At 41.1% G+C, this 15,059-nt stretch overlaps 3 protein-coding genes across 13 annotated transcripts in view; 1 reads left to right on the forward strand and 2 right to left on the reverse strand.

Annotated features, from left to right (window-relative positions):
* Positions 1–15,059, forward strand: part of IQCG (IQ motif containing G) — a 54,475-nt gene that overhangs the window by 3,893 nt on the left and 35,523 nt on the right. Inside the window, exons 1-3 of one of the 5 annotated variants that reach the window (XR_008710417.1) lie at positions 4,080–4,459; positions 11,977–12,043; positions 13,881–14,151. Coding sequence is in view for 4 of the 5 variants with exons in the window: in XM_055568513.1 (XP_055424488.1) it covers positions 12,036–12,043; positions 13,881–14,151 (279 nt within the window). In the remaining variant the exon portion in view is untranslated. Of the gene's footprint in view, positions 1–4,079; positions 4,460–11,976; positions 12,044–13,411; positions 13,578–13,880; positions 14,152–15,059 lie in introns of those variants that run through there. The other 4 variants (XM_055568513.1, XM_055568515.1, XM_055568514.1 and 1 more) reach the window with 4 other exon arrangements.
* Positions 665–4,779, reverse strand: RPL35A (ribosomal protein L35a). 7 transcript variants are annotated; one of them, XM_055568519.1, is made up of 5 exons: positions 4,589–4,779; positions 3,371–3,415; positions 3,002–3,154; positions 1,936–2,080; positions 665–727 (listed from the first exon to the last, which is right to left on the reverse strand). In XM_055568519.1, exons 1-5 carry the CDS (start codon positions 4,600–4,602, stop codon positions 704–706), a joined length of 381 nt encoding a protein of 126 aa, XP_055424494.1. In that variant the 5' UTR covers positions 4,603–4,779; the 3' UTR covers positions 665–703. The 7 variants fall into 7 exon arrangements, with proteins under 7 accessions (XP_055424494.1, XP_055424493.1, XP_055424499.1 ...); XM_055568518.1 differs by having other exon boundaries at positions 4,570–4,681; XM_055568524.1 differs by lacking the exon at positions 4,589–4,779 and adding an exon at positions 4,481–4,538.
* On the reverse strand, positions 6,606–9,592 carry LOC129643657 (sialomucin core protein 24-like). The gene has a single exon (XM_055568526.1). The coding sequence runs from the start codon at positions 9,523–9,525 to the stop codon at positions 8,929–8,931; it is 597 nt and encodes a 198-aa protein (XP_055424501.1). The 5' UTR covers positions 9,526–9,592; the 3' UTR covers positions 6,606–8,928.

Consider the following 15,059-nt stretch of genomic DNA (forward strand, 5'->3'; position numbering starts at 1 on the left):
TGTTCAAATAAGCCACCAAATACCATCAATATATTCCGCAAATTCCTCCCATCTACCATTTTTAGTTCCCAGGTTTCCCAACCAATCTATATCAAACAAGTGCATGCTATTACAAGGTACTCTAGATCAAAACAAGGTTCTTTCAGTGTAATGAGGGAGACAGGTACCAATACCACAGTGCCAGAGTTGAAATAAAAGGAAGAATTATAGGTCCATTTGATGTGGAAATCTGGAAAAGTTTTACGTATATATCAATACTGGCTAAAGGGACTTCCCTGGCCGATTAGTGGTTAGGACTCTGCACTCTTAATGCCAAGGGCCTAGGTTTGATCACTGGTTGGGGAACAGAAAAAACCCATAAGCCACACAGTGCTGCCAAGTTAAAAAATGTTTCCATAGGCTAGGTTCCAGTGCGCCATCACTAGAAACCTTCCAAGATACTCCTTTCCACTGTTTCCAACTAAAAATCACTTGTAATCTTCCCCCTACCATTTAAGGTCTTGTATTAAGATACAAGATACATCCATCATCATCAAAACCCTCCTATAGACCTATATTCTCTAGGCTCCTGTGTATTCTGTATATGCCTGATAACCACCACCATTTTAGGACTTAGCAACTGTATTCAGGACAAAGAATTTTTTAAGCCATTTAACAAAAGCACAACAGGACAAATCCACACTTTTATTTATTTTCAAGAAGTTTAAATTCTCGAAGGGTACAGCATCTGGGGGGGAAAAGAACACAAGGTACATGTTATATACAGGAGTTACTGAATACCACAACATAAATACATCTCTCATCCCATTACCTATCTGAGAGGAACCCAGTGACTCATATCCTCATGGGAAGGGAACTAATGTTTATAGCCTTCAGTTTCTGATTATTCACTGACTAAGAATCAGTACTGGGAACACAGAGTCCATTTAATTTTGCCTCCTCTAACAATACGGGGGCTTCCCAGGTGGTGGTGTGGTAAAGAATCCGCCTGCCAGTGCAGGAGACAAGTCAGAAAGATACCCTGGAGAAGGGCACAGCAACCCACTCCAGTATCCTTGTGTGAGAAATCCCATGGACAGAGGACTCTGGAGGGCTTCAGTCCATGAGGTCACGTTTGGACATGACTGAAGCGACTTCACTCACATGCATTAACAGTAAAAACCTGCTCTGATGAAAAATTTCAACTGCTCAGCAGGGTTCAGTAGTGCCCTGTGTCCCCAAAGATGTAGCCATATCTATTAAAAATGCATCCTAACTAAAGAAAACAGGAGCCATCCTGTTAGAAAAACCACAGAATCTGGAGTTGAAGGCTTTGCCTGAAGCCTTGGGATGTGAGCATCTATTGGCCTTAATACCATTTCAAGACTGTCATGATGAAGAGATGGGAAATATTAAGAATTAAGTCCAAAAAAAAATAATTATGCCAGGAAAAGGTATACTGAATTTTCATTTTCTAGCCATTACTTCAGAGCCTAATACATATGCCAGAAAACTGTTTAAATAGCTGACCCTTGAACATTGCAGTTTGAACTGCACGTGTCCACTTATACACAGATTTTTTTTTTAGTAAATACATACTACACAATCTGCAGTTGACTGAATCCACAGATGCAGATGGCAACTGCAAAGTTATAGGTAGATTTCCCACTAGCCCCTAACCTCTGTGTTGTTCAAGGGTCAAATGCTATTCCCCACCACTTCCAGGCAGCTTTAGCAATCACCTGAATCTAGGCACAATCCATTTGAACCCTTTGCCTTCGCTTTTCACATAATGCCAAGAAAATGTTCCATAATATATTTTCACAGTAGCCGCTAATTTTACAGCCTGAACTATTGGTGACATTTTATTATCACAATAGTCCTTAGTGGTCCAAGCCGAACCCCTTGAGCTTAGTTTGATTCCACAAGGTTCCATGCTGTTAACAATGTACTTACCACACGAATTCTGTGTCCAATGGCCTTAGCAGGAAGGTTGCTTCGGAATTTGGCACGAACCATGCCACTGTTTCCATGAGCTCGAGTTATCTTTCCCCAGATTACTCTGGTTTTGTTAGGTTTTCCACCAGGAGTTACTGTGTTGCTGATTTTAAGACGATTAAAAATAATAAAGGCATGAGAACCCACAGACCCAATATAGTGTGGTGCAAAATCAAGATGACTTCTAGATCAGTGGCCCTCAACCCCAGTTAACCACTTAATTCACTTGAGAAATAAATGCTAATAGCTGTAATAGTGGAGAAGGCAGGGGGTAGATGAAAAAGGGGACAAAAAAGCTGAGTATAGGGAGAGGAACAGCCAGGGAAGACATTACTAAAAAGCTAATGCTGGAAAAAAGACTGGAAGGTAAGGGAACAGCTTGTGTTAAAATAAAAATATATAACCAAGATGAATCTTAGCTGGGTTAAGAGAAAAAACGGGGAGCCCTAAATGCATAAAGTCTTAGACACTCCTTAATGACTTCAGCTTTTAACCATATGAGGGGACCAGCTGGAGTTTCAGCACAAGTATAAATGATCTGACTTATAATTAAAAATCTCAAAGGATCTCTCTGGTTGCAGCAGGAAAAGGGGCTGAAGGAGATGAAAGCATTCCCCAAAGATCTTTTTTAAAACAATTAAAAAACAACAGTCCACCCATTTCTTCCACCTCTCCCTCAGCCTCTATCCCAAAAGTTTTAACTGAGTTGGAATGGGTTTAAGAACCAGTACTCTAGAGAGAGACTGTCTTTAAGCATCCATAAAAAATACAACAAGAGATCAAAAAAATGAATTAAGGTACATGAAAAATGCTCTACAAAACCTTAAAATCATTAAGAAGCTGACTCCTCCTTTCAAACAATTAACAGCTGTAATTTTTCTAAGTGCAGTAGACATCTACATCCAACACTACCCTAAAGTTGCTTAAAATCCCAAAGTAAAAACCACAACCGTATCAATTAGTTTACCAACTTAAAATGTGACAAATCAAGTAAAAAGTCCAGAGTATAATACTATACACTTACTTCTTTGCTTTGTACACATAAGCACATCTCTTGCCTAAATAGAATTCAGTTTCATCTCGAGCATATACACCTTCAATTTTCAGGAGAGCAGTGTGTTCCCTTTGGTTCCGCAGACCCCGTTTATAGCCAGCAAAAATGGCCTTGGACCACAGCCTAAGACAAAATACATTGTTAATTCTAAGCTGTTAAAAGATCTCATTTAACTTCAACAAGCAACAGGTATGGTTTGACTTGTGATGACCCCCACCTAAATTTACCTATACCAAACATCTATTTTTTTTTCCCCACCAGACTTAAACTTACATTTATGATCACGCCTAATAAACAAGTACACTGTAAGTACAAAGCAATGCTATTTAAAACACATACCTTCCAGACATATTTGTCGTTTTAGAAGTCCCGTTCCCAGCAGGCCTTAAAACAAAAATAATCAGTTTAAAACCCTGCAATGCCCGTTTGCCACCTACTAGCTTCCTGTGGAACAGCACCCCAAACTCAAAGAATGCTGGATAAGTAAGCAAACGCCAAAATGAAGATAAAAACTAAAGTGGCAAGATTCTACACTACAAGACATAACTCCTAGAAACACCAAAAGAAAGTCTTAAGAAAATTTATGCTACGATCACTACGAAAAAATGAAGGTCAAGAAGCCAGAGAAGAACGCAGAGAACCCTTTTACACACTGAACGGGAAAGAAAAGCTAAGGGAAGACATAGTAAACATGCAAAAAACAGGTTTGAGGTGGTAGTAAGTGGACAAAGAACCCTGCCTCAAGGTGCCGCTGCTGCCAGACAAAATGCATCTATTTTGTATTTTACTTCGCTAGGGCCCGGAAGCAACTGGGGTTACCGGAGCACCCATTCTCGGAGGCCAGGGGACCAGCACCATCAGTCCCATATCTCCTCCATCCTGTCCTCCCTGTTGCTGGAAATCACAGAAATCTTTAGCTGATAGTGCCTCGGAGTCACACCAGTGCCTCGTCCGAGAGATATAGCCGAGCCTACCCCACTTATTTGCCCCCAAAGCTCAGCTGCAGGAAATCCACACACCTTCACAGGGTCCAAGATGGCTGAAAGAGACCAGCGAGGACCCGCCGCGTGGCCTTGTGGGTAAACACATCTCCGCCCCGCCCCCGTTTAGGTAACTTCCGCGACCGCCAAAAAAACCAAGCCTCAGAAATCGCCTTCTGACTGAAATAAACCACGTTCAAAATCACCTGTACAATTCTTTCCCTAAGTCCTTTTATCTTTGTAAGCTGCAAATGTATTATTTTGGAACACAGGGAGGCAAAATGGTAGCCAGCTAAAAGAGAAGAAAAGGTCCTCCGAAGCTGTCCGTTGCCATAGAAACACCTTAGCTTGGTTCAGACGGCATCCGGGGGTGTAGTTGGCAAAGTGAAGCCGGAGGAGAGGACGACCTACTCTTCGAGTACCCTAGAACTGATTCGCCAACAAGGGGGTATTTTTCCTTCTTACTTACTACTTAGGAATAGGGCAAACGGAAGCTCTCGGATCCTAGCCTGGAAGAGAAAGACCGCGAGCAAGAAAGCAGGAGGAGAAAGCTCTTACTTCTCTATATCTTTCCTACCCCTTTGCGTGCATGTGTACTCAGTCGCGTCTATTTGTGACTCTCTGCACCGTCCTCCATCAGGCTCTCTGCCCATGGGATTCTCTAGGCAAGAGTACTGGAGTGGGTTGCCAGGCTCTCCTCCAAGGGATCTTCCCCACCCAAGGAGCTTATCCGCATCTCTTGGATTGGCCGGCGGGTTCTTTACTACCAGCGCCACCTGGGAAGCCCTCTTCTGCCTTTCTGCGTCCTTGTTCAGTCGTGTCCGACTCTTTGCGACCCTATGGACTGTAGCGCGCCAGGCTCCTCTGTCCATGGGAAGAAGAACCTCCTCTTGCCTCCTCTCTCCAGGCAAGAATACTGGAATGGGTTGCCATTCCCTCCTCCAGGGGATCTCTCCAATCCAGGGATCAAACCAGCGTCTCCTTTGGCTCCTGCATTTTAAGCGGATTCTTTACCCATTGAGCCACCTGGAACGCCCGCCCCTCCCCCCCCCTCCCTCCACCACCGCCTCCCGCCTTACCACCCGTTTAATCCTTTCCTCCTTTTACTCCTTTATCTCTTTCGAGAAATGACTTAAGTTCTTACCGCCATTCTTCGTTTTGAGTCCGAGGGTGAAGAGCACAGCCCTGACAAAGCCTTGTTGCCTTTTAAGGAGAACTCAGCTGCCAAAAGACTTTCCTGGTGGCTCACCGGTAAAAAAAAAAAAAAAAAAAAAAAATCCCCCTGCCAATGCAGGAGACGCGGGTTCCATCTCTGGGTTGAGAAGATCCCCTGGAGAAGGAAATGGCAACCCACTCTAGTATTCTTGCCTGGGAAATCCCATGGACAGTGGAGTCTGCCAGGCTAGAGTCCATGGGGTCGCAAAAAAGTTGGACACGACTTAACGACAGGAGTTGCTAAACTCCAAGTGCCCATCACCTAGCCCAAGTGCAGTTGGTCTTCAGTAAATATTTGTGCACTGGAATGGGATAGCTCAGTGGATGCCAGAGATTTACCTTTCCTAATTATTGCACGTTTATTTGTGTTGCCCTATGGATTCATTCATTTTTTCCAACAGTTTGTTGAATGACTGACTACCATGTACAAAATTTTGTTCTTGGCTTGGAGGATGCTGCAGTAAACAGAACAACAGAAATCTGTGCCCTCATGGAGCTTACATCCTAGTAGGAGAGCAAGACAACGAGCGAGTAAAATGTAAAATATATGGCACATTAGAAGGTGGTGTGAGAAAAAAATTGTTCATGGAGCTTGGCTCCAGTTGGGCAAAGTGATAGATACAGAGCAAAATGCCACTGATAGAAGCTGGTACCTGATGGACCAGTAGGACTTTACAAGGTGAAGAGGTTAGGGGAAGAGTGGTTCAAGCTGAAAGAATAGCATATGCAAAAGCCCTGAGTTAGAAGGGAGCATGATTCCTTAGAAGAAAGAAGCCCATTGAAGCTGGAGCCATGAGAGCAATAAAAGGGCAGTGCTAGATGGATCTGGAGAGGAACAGAGGAGCAGGCCCTATGGTCCAAGTTAAGAATTTTAGTTTTTTCCTCAAGTTAATGGGAAACCATTGAAAGGTTCTAAGAAATACAATGAAATTTTCAATTTTATAAGATGAGCCCTTTATTTCAAAAAGATCACTTTTAATTTGGAAGCTGTTAGAGTAGTTCAAGCAAGAAAAAACAGCTAGATTCAGCAGGGTATTGGGTGAAATAGAAATTGAAAGTAAAATCCACAGGACCTGGTGATGATTTGAATTGGGGGAATGCTGATGTCAGGATGAAGGAGGAAGCAGAAATGACTCCTGAGTTTCTAGTGTTGAGGAATGAGCAGCTAGAACTTGAAAGCACTAAGCCTAGGCCTTTATTACTTACGTGAGGCATACTTACTGATGCTGCAGGCCTGAAAAATGGAAAAATAAAGAACAACGCAGCAAAAGAACAAAATCTTAATAGCATATTAACTTGCTTCTAAGACTGCCCTTGTACTGGAAAATTTAGCTAGTTTGGAATATCTTTTTTTTTTTTTTTTTTTTTAACCCAATAAACATGTAGATTTATTTTAGATTGGTTTGGTACATGATACAGATTGGTTTTGCAGTTTTTAATGAACTGAAATAGAAATTTCTAAATACAGCAGTGTCTGCCTGTGCAACAATTATCCGTAAGGTAAGATATGGGATTTTAATAGAACTACAATCTGCATGAACAAATCAGGTGAAAAATCTGAAAATGTTTCTATATACTTTCTGGATTAAAAAAAAAAACAAACCCAAATCATTAATGGCTCAAGATACTAAACTGCTCAACAGGGGAAAAGGCTGTGAGTTCACTGTAAGAGCTCTTCTTGTAAAATCTAATTCCATATTATGATTCTGTTAGAGCAGTATTCAAAACTACAGAAGATGAGAGGCTTCATCAGCTACATTTTCACAGAAATAGCTATAGCGTTAACGTTAATGTGTGGCAAGGTATTCGTATCTAAGTAAATGACAATTACACCATTGTAGCTAATTTTTACCCCCTTGGGAGAATGGAAATTCTGTGTATTTTCAACTGAATTTTGTATCTTAAAGCAATCACTAAAAGCTAACAGCCATGGCACCATAATAAACATTTTTGTGAGGTACCTAGAATATCACTACTGAGGGAAACACAAAAATGTGAGGTAAGCCTACCTTTTCCCAAAAACCTTTGAAGCCAGAGATTTTAAACAATTAAGGCACTTGAAAACATTAGGTATATGTACAAATGTGCAAGTAAAACAAACTTTAGCTGTACCAGCAAGTAACAAAGAAACAGTAAATCTTCACTTTAAGAACCTTTAATTATCTAAATATAAGGAATTCTGGCTTATGAAATGGACCAAAGCAACTTGTCTTGTACTATAAAATATTGAAAACCAGTACTAAAATCGGCCCCTATAGGCTAAAGAAACTAAAACAAAACATCTTAATGACCTAGAAAAGCAAAAGTTGATTTTAAACTGATTTAAGCCCCTGAACTAATCCAATGTGTAAAAGGCAGGGAAGAAATATCCCTCAACCTGAAAAAAACTAGTGCTTCATGAGGAAACTAAAAAATAAAAAGTACACATGCTTTTCCTACAACAGGAATCGAAACTAAGAAGAAAGCCTGGGAGAGGAGAAACAAAAAGTTCAATCTGTTTATCCAGGGCAATTATCAATAAAAATTTAGTCATCTGATCAACTAAATTTTTTCTGAAATTATACTGCTCACATTTTCTATTTCAAAACTTAAAATGACTGTCTCATTTAAAGAGTTATAGTAAGTGATTCTAAAACAACTTATTTCTTCCTTGTCTTATAGAAGTTACTTTTCAAAAAAGCTCGGTGGAAATCTTTTTAAGGTACAACAGTGTTAGGATACTTTTTCGAAGTACAAAGGAAAACACAATTAAATCAACTTTATCTTTATACTTTTTAACAGCCATAAGAAAAATGGTAGGAGGTCCAATAGATGAAGGCTTTCGACTCTGTAGAATATCATTTAAGTTACTCAGGCTTGAAATAAAGTAGGTAAGTTTTCAATTAAATACTAATAGTATGGTATCTAAAAGCAGGTTTACTACTGCTCACATCAACAGTTGCATCCTCAAACCAACTTTTCCCTTCATTAACGTAAAAGAACAAATCACCAACATTTTTTAAGTTACAGTCTACCTTTCAGTCTGTCTTTTAAGGCACTGTTCTTTATTTCTCAATGATATAAGGTGCTTTACAAGTATGAACAATAACCTGCTATACTTTTCATGTTGTGTATCCTCTCATTTCTTTAAATCTGGAATGTAATTCCCTGTGTGGCATCTTTTTTCTAATGTAGAAAAAAATAACTGTTATCAAGCACAAAATTTTACTCTAAGGGTACTAAACTTATAAATTTATTCCACTTTTGAAACGATAGCCAAAAATCCACCTGATTGATGCTCATTTGGCACATTCTTCTCAATTCTGGTCACTAAACTACATCCTGAGTTAGGATGAAAATAATGCAGCTTTCAGGCTTAAAACGACTACATTTAAATTGCCAAAAGAGTCATGAGGTTGTCTGCGCAGGACAGTGTTTTCCATCACTTACAGTTACATTTGGCATGTCAAGCAGAGAGAACACAATCCCACAGCAGCAGCCATGTAAAATGAAAGACAGCCACAAGGACTCATGCAGCGTACTTTAAATAGGCCCGTTGAGCAAAGTGACTGAACTGATTCTTCTTCAAGGGTGATGCTCCTATATGCATCCTTTGAAAAATTAAAGATCCTAGAATAGCGTCTTCCATGTGGGACATCTTGAAAGATAATATTTTGGTTTCAGTGAGTTACACGCCAGTCCTTGTTAATTTAGTGGGTCTCTTTACAGAGTGTGGTAGTTTCGTTCTTTAGATTTGCAGAATTTATACAGAAAGAAAATTACAGCCTGCACACCCAAGACAAGGACAATTCCTCCAATGAAACTGGCTGCATCAAAGGTAGACTTCCGCATAGGTTGTACAGTTGGAGATAAAGTGGTATTAGTTGTACCTGACGTAGTAGCTGTGGTGGAAGTTGTAGTAGTGGAAGGCAGAGTTGTGGTTTTAGCTGTAGAATTGGTTGGCGTTGGTGTGGTAGTGGGCACAGAACAGAATCCTGTGGTGTTCACCACCTTGCAATCACCAGCTGTTGAATTATCTGAACAGTAGCTTTTACCTTTACATTCTATCCAAAAGCAGGTAGCATTACCATCAACACAGGAAACACAACTGTTTCGGCTTCCACAGATATCTGGTGCTGGAGTGGTGACCAGTGGCGGCGGGAGAGTCGTCGGTGACACCGGGACTGTCGTGGTGGTGGGCGGTGGAGACGAGGCTGTAGTCACGTTCGGGGCCACGGTGGTGTTCCCAGCCGCTGTGATTACGCAGAGCGCAGCCAGGCAGCCGACGGCCAAAAGCAGCGGGCGAGACAGCCCAGACATCGCGTCCTCCGCGCTGGCGCTAGAGTGAAAGCTGGGACACCCTAGGCTGCGTCCGTCCCTCTGTCCGGAATATCTTTTTTTTTCCAGTTTATGTAAAGATTCTTTCAGTTCAGTTCAGTCGCTCAGTCTTGTCTGACTCTTTGCAACCCCATGAATTGCAGCACGCCAGTCCTCCCTGTCCATCACCAACTCCCGGAGTCCACCCAAACTCATGTCCATCGAGTCGGTGATGCCATCTAACCATCTCATCCTCTGTTGTTCCCTTCTCCTGCCCTCAATCTTTCCCAGCATCAGGGTCTTTTCAAATGTGTCAGTTCTTCAAATCAGGTGGCCAAAGTATTGGAGTTTCAAGTTCAACATCAGTCCTTCCAATGAACACCCAGGACTGATCTCCTTTAGGATGGACTGGTTGGATCTCTTTGCAGTCCAAGGGACTCTCAAGAGTCTTCTCCAACACCACAGTTCAAAAGCATCAATTCTTCTGTGCTCAGCTTTCTTTATAGTCCAACTATCACATCCATACATGCTGCTACTGCTGCTAAGTCACTTCAGTCGTGTCTGACTCTATGCGACCTCATAGATAGCAGCCCACTAGGCTCCTCTGTCCCTGGGATTCTCCAGGCAAGAATACGGGTGTGGGTTGCCATTTCCTTCTCCAATGCATGAAAGTGAAAAGTGAAAGTGAAGTCGCTCAGTCATGCCCGACTCTTAGCGACCCCATGGACTGCAGCCTACCAGGCTCCTCTGTACATGAGATTTTCCAGGCAAGAGTACTGGAGTGGGTTGCCATTGCCTTCTCCATCCATACATGACCACTGGAAAAACCATAGCCTTGACTAGATGGACCTTTGTTGACAAAGTAATGTCTTGGCTTTTTAATATGCTGTCTAGGTTGGTCATAACTTTCCTTCCAAGGTAAGCGTCTTTTAATTTCATGGCTGCAGTCACCATCTGCAGTGATTTTGGAGCCTGAAAAAATAAAGTCAGCCACTGTTTCCACTGCTTCCCTATATATTTGCCATGAAGTGATGGGACCGGATGCCATGATCTTCGTTTTCTGAATGTTGAGCTTTAAGCTAACTTTTTCACTCTCCTCTTTCACTTTCATCGAGAGGCTTTTTAGTTCCTCTTCACTTTCTGCTGTAAAGGTGGTGTCATCTGCATACCTGAGGTCATTGATATTTCTCCAGGCAATCTTGATTCCAGCTTGTGCTTCCTCCAGCCCAGTGTTTCTCATGATGTACTCTGCATAGAAGTTAAATAAGCAGGGTGACAATATACAGCCTTGACTTATTCCTTTTCCTATTTGGAACCAGTCTGTTGTTCCATGTCCAGTTCTAACTTGCTTCCTGACCTGCATACAGGTTTCTCAAGAGGCAGGTCAGGTGGTCTGGTATTCCCATCTCTTTCATAATTTTCCACAGTTTATTGTGATCCACACAGTCAAAGGCTCTGGCATAGTCAATAAAGCAGAAATAGATGTTTTTCTGGAACTCTCTTGCTTTTTTGATGATCCAGCAGATGTTGGATCTCTGGTTCCTCTGCCTTTTCTAAAACCAGCTTGAACATCTATAATATTCTTTCAGTTTTGCATATAAAATGTTTGTTGCATGGGACATACTTGTACCACCCTCCTAAGGATCACTTTATTGTAGACAAGATCATACTGGAAACTTACTATTCATTGTTTGCTCTGTATATGGCAAAATTCTCCGTAGTCTGTTCTCATTGTAAAGCTTATTTAACCAGAAAGGACTTTCCTTTACTGAGGAAGGATAACATATTGATAGCAGTATTAAACTTATTTTCAGAATAAATAGTTTTTCTAGGTATAATGGCAATTGTTTTTCTGGATGCAATAAATTCTGTTAATCTAGCAGATAGGGGAATGGAACCATCAAATATTTTAGTAATCAGAATAACAGAAAAGTAAATCTGTTGTATATGGAGATTACCAGTTAATACTCAGAATATAATTTAAAAACATACAAAAGACATATTGGACATTGGTGGTGGTGGTTGAGTTGCTAAGTCATGTCCATGTGAACTGTAGCCTACCAGGCTCCTCTGTCCATGGGATATCTCAGGCAAGAATTCTGGAATGTGTTGCCATTTCTTTCTGTAGGGGATCTTTCTGACCCGGAGATCAAACACATATCTCCTGCACTGCAGTCAGATTCTTTACTGCTGAGCCACCAGGGAAGCCCTACATTGGCATTAATTTGCCTTAAGAAACACAAAGATTGCATGTATCTGCCAGTAGTTAAGCTGGATACTAAATAGACCTGTGCCATTTGATGGCAGTGATTCTTCCATCTCTGATACTGCTCTGCAAAGCTAAAGGGGATAAGCCACAGCTCTTGTACTTCTTTTTCTCTTAGTGGGAGGGTATAGAGATAAATGTCATTCAACACTCCCTTAAACTAATCTCAATGTTTTTTCCCACTTTAGGTGATTGCATTTCCGTGAGATTATAATGTACCAAGAAAATTAAAACTAACTAAAGAAGAATGGAAGAGTATGTTCCAAATTCCAGTTTATTATACATATTTATGAAATGACTTATATTAAATTTCTGTGTATTATTTACCCTAGCTGTGTAACAAATTACTCCAAAACTTAGTGACTTAAAAATATAAATGTTTATTATTTCACATAGTTTCTGAAGGTCAGGAATTTGGGAGTAGCTTGGTTATATGGGTCAAGAATTGAGGAGCAGCTTAGTGGGATGGTTCTGTTTTGGGGTTTCTTATAAGCTGAAGTTGGTTAGGGCTGCAGTCATCTGAAGACTTGACTGGGGCTAGGGTATCCACTCCAAGATGGCTCGTTTACAGAGTTGGCAAGTTGATGCTGTCTTTTGTCAAGAGGCCTTAGTTCCTCACTCTCATGAGACTTTTCATAGGGCTTCTGAAGTATCCTCATGACAAGGCATCTGGATTCCCACAGAGTGAGAGATTTGAGAAAATGATAGAGAAACTTTAATGTCTCAAAATCACCTGGCCTTGGAAGCCACTATATCCTTTTGCTTATATAGGTTAGTCCTGTTCAGTGTGGGGAAGACCACAGAAGGGCATGAGTACAAGAAGGTGAGACTCATATGGGCCACCTTGAGAATGGCTACTCCATTCCACTTTTTGCTAACTGAAACAGAGCAGGGCCCTGTAGGGCTCCCAGGCATGGAGGCCTTTCTGTCTCCCATTTCTTATAGGCAAGACTCCAGCATTATAACTTTCCTTGAGTTCCAAAGGGCAGATTTGAACAGTTGCTAATCAAGGGTGTACGTGCTAAGTTGCTTCAGTCATGTCCCATTCGTTGCAACCCCATGGACTGTAGCCCTCCAGGCTCCTCTGTCCACGGGGATTCTCCAGGCAAGAATACTGGAGTAGGGTGCCATTTCCTTTTCCAGGGGATCTTTCCTACCCAGGGATTGAACCAGCACCTCTTATGTCTCCTGCATTGGCAGGTGGGTTCTTTACCACGGGAGCCACCTGGGAAGCTAATCAAGGGAAAGTGAAAATGAAAAGTAGCCCAGTCGTGTCCGACTCTTTACAACCCCCTGGACTATACAGTCCATGGAATTCTCCAGGCCAGAATACTGGAGTGGGTAGCCTTTCCCTTCTCTAGGGGACCTTCCTAAACCAGGGATGGAACCCAGGTCTCCCGCATTGCAGGTGGATTCTTTACCAACTAAGCTATCAGGGAAGCCCAATCAAGGGAGAAGCAGCCAAAAATCACCAGAGGCAAGATGAAAGGGAACAGAGAAGCTCATCAAGATTAGAAGACCCACCACCTAAAATGAGATTAAGAAAGTGCAAATTCTGCCCACACTCTAATCTTGTTAGAGACCCCACATTTGACCCTCATCAAATTCTCTAGGGTTGGGACTCTTGGTTTTTTGAGACTGAACATGGTTTTAGGTTCCTCTTTGCCTGGCAAAGCAATAAAGCTAGCTATCCTTTTCTCCACCCCAAACTCTGTCTCCAGGATTTGATTTGGCACCCAGTGTACAGAGAGTCTCAGCTTTCAGTTAACATAACCATGAGACAATTTTGGTTAGCACCTGAAAATGTTGCTAGGAAAAAAGTTTATTTGGCTCACGTTCAAACTGGTTAAGCATAGTCAAATAGCAGGGGCTCCACATCTTTTATGAACAATAAGTTGCTTTTCTTTGGGAAGTCAGAATGTTACTGGGGGTTATTAAGCAGAATCATCTGCAAAGTACTTCTGTTCATTCTCTTGAGTATATGGCAAAATGGACTTTACAGGAACCCATCTACATGCTGCCTGTGTTTTTGGATTTAAGTCATTTTAAACATTTGATGGCTGACTTTTTTTTTCCTTCCTTCTTTCTTTAGAGGTCAACTGGAAGCCTCAAATCTTCCTCCAGGAGCTTGGCCTTCTGAAGTGACGGTGTCAGTGACAGGAGAACCACCTAATACTTCTGTAGAAGAAAAGGAAGAAACAGCCAAAGAAGCAGTCATAGAAACCAGCCCAGAAATCATGAAGCCGCTATCCATTCTAGACGTGCTGAGGATCTCTGCAGTTTTGGAGGACACCACAGACCAGCTCTCCATTCTAAATTATATCATGCCAGTTCAGTATGAAAAAAGACAAAGCATCAGCATGGTATATACATTCACCATTACTTAATTTTTGCTTTCTCTTTATCTCTCCATCATTTGCAGTACCTACGCCATTCAATTCAACTTGGGGAATAGCACCTTCTAGTCAGGTAAAGGGCTACAGTAATTAAGATATGTACTCTCAGTTAATGGAGTGAAATAGACATGGCTCACGGTACATCTCACAAAATATCATTTTCTCCTGATATATTGGTGTTATTCTAAAAAGTCCATAGATAAGTCAGTATAAATACAATATATATACTGAGGAGATAAATAATTGTGTTGTCTTATTTGTCTTGTATTGGTATTTGTCAGCTGGCAACCCACTCCAGTATTCTTGCCTGGAGAATCCCCATGGACAGAGGAGCCTGGTGGGCTACAGTCCATGGGGTTGCAGAGTTGGACTGAGCGATTAAGCACAACAGCACAAAAGCTAACTGAACACCAGGGGGAGGAAATTCAACTGGACCTTGTCAACACTGCTTTCATCTAAAATGACTTTGTCATTGCTAAATATGTTGCAATCTGCTTTTCTGAATATCCAGCCACATTATTGCATTAGCCATTACATTTTCAATGATGTTATGGATTCCTCCCTCAAAGCACCACTGAGTTACAAAAAACTCAACTTGGTAGTGAGCAAAATCTTTCATAAATTCTTAAGCCCTTAAACCAGAAACAAATTTTTAAGTACAAATTTTATTACATTTTATTTTAGGTACATATTTATTAAGTTTAACAAAATTATATAATTTGTACAGAATATATCTGATTCTGTGATAAATGCAACTTGCTATAAAAATGAGAAGGTAAATTAATTTTCATGTCTGATAGAAAAGAAGTCCATATTTACTGTGACTAGAAAATTAAATTTCCCTTTAATTGCCCCTTACAATTTTATAATTATTA

This window comes from Bubalus kerabau, chromosome 2 (genome assembly GCF_029407905.1).
Source record: "Bubalus kerabau isolate K-KA32 ecotype Philippines breed swamp buffalo chromosome 2, PCC_UOA_SB_1v2, whole genome shotgun sequence".
Lineage (NCBI taxonomy): Eukaryota > Metazoa > Chordata > Mammalia > Artiodactyla > Bovidae > Bubalus > Bubalus kerabau.

Excerpts from the sequence above, each read along its gene's own strand:
- LOC129643657 (XM_055568526.1), bottom strand. The coding sequence starts at position 9,525 with ATGTCTGGGCTGTCTCGCCCGCTGCTTTTGGCCGTCGGCTGCCTGGCT.
- RPL35A (XM_055568518.1), bottom strand. The coding sequence starts at position 4,664 with ATGGGCAGAGAGCCTGATGGAGGACGGTGCAGAGAGTCACAAATAGAC. Across the intron at positions 3,416-4,569 it reads GGTAGGAAAGATATAGAGAA|GCCTGCTGGGAACGGGACTT; the intron begins GTAAGAGCTTTC and ends TTTTGTTTTAAG. Across the intron at positions 728-1,935 it reads TTGGACACAGAATTCGTGTG|ATGCTGTACCCTTCGAGAAT; the intron begins GTAAGTACATTG and ends TTTCCCCCCCAG.